Here is a 6,420-nt window from a genome sequence, read left to right on the forward strand (position 1 = left end):
TTGACTTCCGCCCTTAAGATATTTGTATGTGTTGATAAGGTCCCCTCTCAGTCTTCTCTTCTTCAGGCTGAACAAGCCCAACTCTCTCAGCCTTTCCTCGTAGGGGAGGTGCTCCAGTCCCTTTATTATCCTAGTTGCTCTCCTCTGGACTCTTTCTAGGAGTTCCTCATCTTTCTTGAACTGGGGAGCCCAGAACTGGACACAGTACTCCAGGTGGGGTCTCACCAGGGCAGAGTAGAGGCGGAGGATAACCTCCCTCGACCTGCTGGCCACACTCCTCTTAATGTACCCCAGGATACCTTCTTGGCAACCAGGGCACACTGCCGGCTTATGGTCAGCTTGCTGTCCACTAGGACTCCCAGGTCCCTCTCAGCAGAGCTGCTTTCCAGCAGGTCGGCCCCCAGCCTGTACTGGTGCCTGGGGTTCGACCTCCCCAGGTGTAGCACTCGACACTTGCCCTTGTTGAACTTCATCAGGTTCCTCTCCACCCAACTCTCCAGCCTATCCAGGTCCCGCTGAATGGCAGCACAGCCTTCCGGTGTATCAGCCACTCCTCCCAGTTTTGTGTCATCAGTGAACTTGCTGCTGGTACACTCTGTCCCCTCATCCAGGTCATTCATGAATAAGTTGAACAAGACTGGGCCGAGTACTGAGCCCTGGGAAACTCCACTAACTACCGGCCTCCAACTGGACTCTGCCCTGCTGATGAGAACCCTCTGAGCCCTGTCTTTCAGCCAGTTCCCAATCCACCTCACTGTCCACTCATCCAACCCACACTTCCTGAGCTTTCCTATGAGGATGTTATGGAAGACAGTGTCAAATCCTGAAGTATATTTGGCAGTATGATTATCTCAGCACCTACTCCTTCTCAGGAGAGCTTATTAGAGAGCAATCATTGAGCAAATACGTACACCAATACATGCTGCATAGGAAATGGCTCCCAAACCATAGAAGATCTGCTTTTGTTCAAGTGAGTACTCCTAAGAAGGACAGAAGAAACACACTCCATAAGTGCATTTGTAAAACACTTGTAAATCAAGTTCAAAATGGTCTTGTACAATTAAGATGACTTAAAAAATAAAAATCAACACATACTTCAGCCTTTGTGGTACCATTTCCATTTAACAGGGTGAATCCTGTGGTATATGTGTGAAAAACAAACTGCAGAAAGGAGAGATTATAAGCAAAAATGAATTTGGGATTGGGGCTAGAAGACTTGTAAATGTAAAAAGGAAGAGGTAATTACCTGACAAAAAAAAGTTTGCGTTGCACGGAGCTGAAGAGATGAAGCAATAACCTAAGAGGAAATTACCACAAGAAAATTAGGTTTGATGAGTCTAGAAGTTTTTGGCGAGCAGTGGTGGTCTTGAGCACAAAGAGAAGTTACTATTTGCAGCAGTGTCAAAGGTTCCAGTCAGCACCCGCAGCCATTTGCCTTGATTCTAAGCTAACATGCTTTCTTGCCACAAATGTGATGTATTCACTTTTTCTATCCAATATAAAACACAGAAACACAGTGATTAAAACAGTGTGCAAGAATATTTGGTCAAGATGCTTTCTTACCCAAAATAAGAAAAGCGTTTGTACCTGTGAAGCTTAAATAGATGCAAATAAAATAACTAAGATGATAAAAATGTAATTAAAGTAGTGAATGAGAAAGGGTCAGATTGTTTTGCCTAGTGGGGACACAAATACTAGATCTATCTGATCCAAGACCAAAGATTCTAGGATTTACTTCCCCACTCAGACAATGAATAAGAACTTCAGTTTTAATCAACTACAGCCTTTCTTGAGGTCTGGCCTACCAGGTGTGGAGCACTCTCAAAGTACAGAGTCAATCAAGATAAGGCAAATATTGAATAAGAGGAGGGCATGGAATGTCCAAAGCCTCAGAGGAGGATTAGTAATTCATTTAATATTAGTGGATCAACTACCTTTATTACTAATGCCAGCGCTGAATCTAACCACATCTACAAAAGCTGTAAGTATCAAAAAGAAATATTTCTGTTAATTCTATTACTGTTCTTAATAAATTTAATGAAAGTCTTGATGGTTGCTATACTTTCTAGTAGTGCCATAGAAGTTTACGCTGTAATGTCTATATGGAATGACATATCTCAGTATGTATACCCATATGCCAAAACCAAAGGCAAACACATCTAAATAAACAAACACATGTATAATTGCAACTACAAATTTTATGAAACAAAATGGTGCAATTTTTGAGCACTGTAACAAGAGTTTATTTTTATATCTTTTGTAATTTCTTGACAACACCATTTCTTACTTCCAAATGCCCAGCCTACATAAGAAAAAATTCATATTCTGGGTCTGAAACACAGAACACAAGGTCTGACTCCTTCCTACTGCAGTTCCAGGTTTTTTGAAGTTAAACAGACCAAAACCAGGCCTTGCTCACAATGCCTAGCAAATTTCACCTTGCATCAGAAAGCTGACCTTCACACATGAACAATCTCTGAATACTGCTGAAGGAAGGTAGCTAACAGGTTTGGACTTCCAGTGAGATTCCTTAAGGGCTTCATTTCTAGATTACTCAGCAGTTCCCATTAAACTGATGTCTTTTAAAAACCTTGTGCTGAAAATACAGCTAAGCAGCTTAAAACTTTCTATTCCCTCCCTCCAACCCCTGGCTTTGGAAAAGTGTAAGCGCTGTGGTACACAAGCGTCTTTCATTATTACTCACCAATGGAAGAGATATGGGCAGGAAGGCTAAAAAGAAAGAAAACTTCATTTCAGTAAAAATAACTGCTGAGTCTAGATTCTGAGCAGAAAATTCCCCCTACTTTCCCCTCTAGTTTCAGCTCTAAGTAAAACACTGCCCACAAAAACCCCACCATCACTATGAACTTCAATTCTAACCTTTTTCTCTCATTCCTCATTCAAGAAGCCAGACTATCCAGTCACATCTTATAGCCAAAAGGAGCCCCTGTGAACTCCACTCAGCATGGCTACTCAGAAACTGCGTAACTGAGTTTTGAACAAAAATTGCTTCTCCTCACCCTATTCAAGAAGAGATAGGTGACAACAAAGACTGTCACAGCAGTGAGTGGTTATATGAGATAATGAGTAAATATCCTAAGTATGGTAATACCTGATTAACAACCTGTAACTCTCTTAGCTCCCTTAGCATCGCCCCAGGCAGGCTTTATCTGCCACCACAGCAAGTAAATTCATCCAGTAGCCACAGTCATCAAGTGAAAACTTAGCTTATAATAGACTGTTTTACATGTGGAGGGATTTGGGAACTCATTCTGTAGTGACAAAAACAAGAGACTATTTCCATCTAGCTGAGCAGATGAACTGTGGGAAAAATTCCGCAGGAGGACTGTAGGAATAAATAGGTCTTCAACAGACATGACAATGCAACTAACAGAAGTAAGGGTCTTCTTGGTTTTCTGTACAGAGAAGAGTATCACTGTGGAATCACAGTGGCTATTTACTGTAAGCTATTCCCCTTCAATGCTTCAGTCACATACACAAAACTTCTCTTAAGAAAACTTACCTGGAGGTCTAAACAAAACAGGAATTATCTTGTCTGTATCAGGATGTACACTGGACTTAAAAGAAAAAAAGAAAAGGAAAAAAAAGTCAAGACCACCTTTGCCATACTTGAATAAGAAAGAAAGAAAAAAAAGATTTCTAAATATTTTGTAAACTTACCAGGCTTAGCAGGAAGGCTTGTTTTGTCTAAACAATTTGAAAATTACGTTAGTAATCAAGTTTCAGAAGAGTCTTTAATTATTTTTTCCCTAAAATTTCTCTCCATATACTCCTTGTTGAATGTAACTTACTGACATCCCACGGGCTGTGCAACAGCACCAAAGTACACATTATGGCTGAACAGAAAGTTAAAGAGTCAAGCTAGGAGGTATAAGAAAACAGCAATTCTTAAATACTGCTAAAAGCCTAAACACTTATCTTAAGACTTCAGCTTTTATGGAATGACAGAAGTTTTTATTTCTTTCTGCCTTTGACAAAGAAAGTACTAAATGCCACATGGGAAGAGCCATGCCCACAGTGAAACAAAAGAAAGATTCCTCCTAACGAAGAAAGGGCTTAGCACTTCCATGAGTAACTTTCCAGCGATTCCATGAGTAAGTTTTCCACCCAAGCACTGCCACTGCTCATTTTATGAGATGTGAAACCAAACCAACCTCCCCTCTATACAATGATGCAACATCAAAGATTCAAAATGAGCTCAGTAAGTATTTTACATATATCACCTACCTATATCATCCCAGCTGAGGACAGACAGGCTTAAAGCAGTGATTCCCAGAGTGATCTGAGAGCGTCTTTTAAACTCAGCTACATGATACACAACCTAGCATTCTTCAGGATAGTAATACTGCAATTTGGTACCAGTAGTCATCCAAAGAAATTCCTACTAGATTCAAAGATCAGAAAAATCTCTGTAGTAGTGAGTTTTTCTTGCATTATCCCTTGTGTCTGAATCTCAGTATTCTGTCTGCTAGATCTTATACTAACAGCAACTGTTTCAGCCATGAAAAAAAGACACCTCTCTCTTCCATAAAATGCACTCCAAAATACCTGATCATTCTGTGTGGGCTCACTTAGTGTCTTTCCATTGTTTTGTAATAATAACCTAGTTCTTCTTATTTCATCCTATATTTGAGAAAAAAATAAACCAATGAGAAAAAAATAACTTGGATTTCAATATTCTACAGCGCAATGTATCAGTTATAAGACACATTGAATACAAACCTAGAATGTCAAGCTAATGCACACGTCCTTCACCAAAGCACTTAAAGCAAGAACACACCTCGACACACAACTGATTCACACTCATAAAAACTTTTAGATTATTCAGGCCCCCTTGGTCCCTTTAAGTATCAATTCTGCAACCCATTACATAGATGCACCTGAAATTTAAGCACGTGAAAAACCTCAATGAAATCAAAAGCATTATTCTTGTACTTAATGTTACCCATGTGTGCTGGAAAATTCAAGGATTTGCCACCAAAGCAACCATCTGATATCCCCACAGGCACCTAGATGACAATTTTAAAATGAAATTCCAAACTAGACTTTTAAAATTACCAGAAATAAGTCACAACATCACTAGGTGTTCCTGCATGTTCATAAATGTGTGATCAATTTTTGCATCTTACACTCTTCCTTTAAAGTTGGTTTAAACTTTTAATTATGGAAAACAGGTATACTTAAACAAAGAGAATAAAACTATAACCTCATGTACTTATCCATAGTCTACATAAAAAGCTGCCCCTCTTAGGAGAATTTATGAGACCATTTGACTTTTCTTCAACAGGCACATCTCTATTTGCAACAGTGTACTTTAATTCAAGGATGTGTGAACTAATCCCTCATCTCCAAATCCCTGAACGTACTATAAAATTTTCTTGTTGGCATTTACATATCTATAATGTACACGTACTAAATTATATTATTTGTACATGTAAATATAGAGATATGTATTCATACCATATATACACATATATAGATGAATGGACACAGCACACTAACTCTGCAAGTGACAAGGAAGCATCTCATGTACACGCATTTCGACAGTGTTCTTTTGCTTTAATAGAGCTTTACCTTAAAAAATAAATCAGTCAAGAAAATTCCTTTAATATGCTGACCAACCTGCTGACTCTCATACAACATGCTGTGCCTTCTCCTCTATTGTCCCTGACAAAACTATACAGAATTGGATTGACAGAAAAGCACATCTTCCCCAGAATTTTGCTGTCATGACAGTTCCTGAAATTTAGAAGCTACACTTCATGACCAACAATGCATTTACTGCCATGCTTTCAATAATTAATGTTAAAATTGTAATAATCATTCTCTGGTATAAAAAGGCCCTACAAATCAGGCATTCTCCCTCTTAGGGAAGGATTCCTTTCAGTATGGCTACCTGGATAAGAATCAAAGAGCTTCGTGACCCTCAGATTAAGCTGCTTCACAAGGATGGGTATGTGCATGAGCTAGCAGAGATGTTGGATGCCTGTGCTGCAGTTCAGTCCTCTCCAAAGCTGCGGCAGCTCCCTGCCATGGAGTCCTGCAGTAGCTGGCTGTATTTAAGAACAGCCTGCCCAGCTGCTCGATTCATCTCTCTTGTCTTTGGGGGTTTCCCGATGCTTGACTGCACTAATTCAACTGCTGCCACAGCAGCCAGGGTCAGAAGAGGACTGCTGAAATGGTAGTGCCTGGAAATGCCCTTAATTTTATGTAATTATATATAGAAATTCACACATCTGTATCTGTACTTATTATATATACATATATGCACGTGCTTTAATTTTCCTCACAAACCCTGCAGTGACAGCGTTTTACACCTTAGACAAGTCAAAGCACGTAAGCTCGATTGCTAATCTTCCTTCTCCCAGGCGGGCCGTGGCGCAGGCCCGCGGGGGCCGC

At 39.9% G+C, this 6,420-nt stretch overlaps 1 protein-coding gene across 1 annotated transcript in view; it reads right to left on the reverse strand.

Annotated features, from left to right (window-relative positions):
• The window catches only part of SFXN4 (sideroflexin 4), a 13,719-nt gene extending 8,159 nt beyond the window's left edge, over positions 1-5,560 (reverse strand). Inside the window, exons 1-8 of the mRNA XM_009641419.2 lie at positions 5,555-5,560; positions 4,570-4,644; positions 3,682-3,708; positions 3,524-3,578; positions 2,705-2,730; positions 1,247-1,297; positions 1,096-1,161; positions 912-980 (exon numbers count right to left, since the gene is read on the reverse strand). Coding sequence (XP_009639714.2) covers positions 912-980; positions 1,096-1,161; positions 1,247-1,297; positions 2,705-2,730; positions 3,524-3,578; positions 3,682-3,708; positions 4,570-4,644; positions 5,555-5,560 — 375 coding nt within the window. The remainder of the gene's footprint in view (positions 1-911; positions 981-1,095; positions 1,162-1,246; positions 1,298-2,704; positions 2,731-3,523; positions 3,579-3,681; positions 3,709-4,569; positions 4,645-5,554) is intronic.
• Between the last annotated feature and the right edge of the window lie 860 nt (positions 5,561-6,420).

This window comes from Egretta garzetta, unplaced genomic scaffold, assembly GCF_000687185.1.
Source record: "Egretta garzetta isolate BGI_Z169 unplaced genomic scaffold, ASM68718v1 scaffold486, whole genome shotgun sequence".
Lineage (NCBI taxonomy): Eukaryota > Metazoa > Chordata > Aves > Pelecaniformes > Ardeidae > Egretta > Egretta garzetta.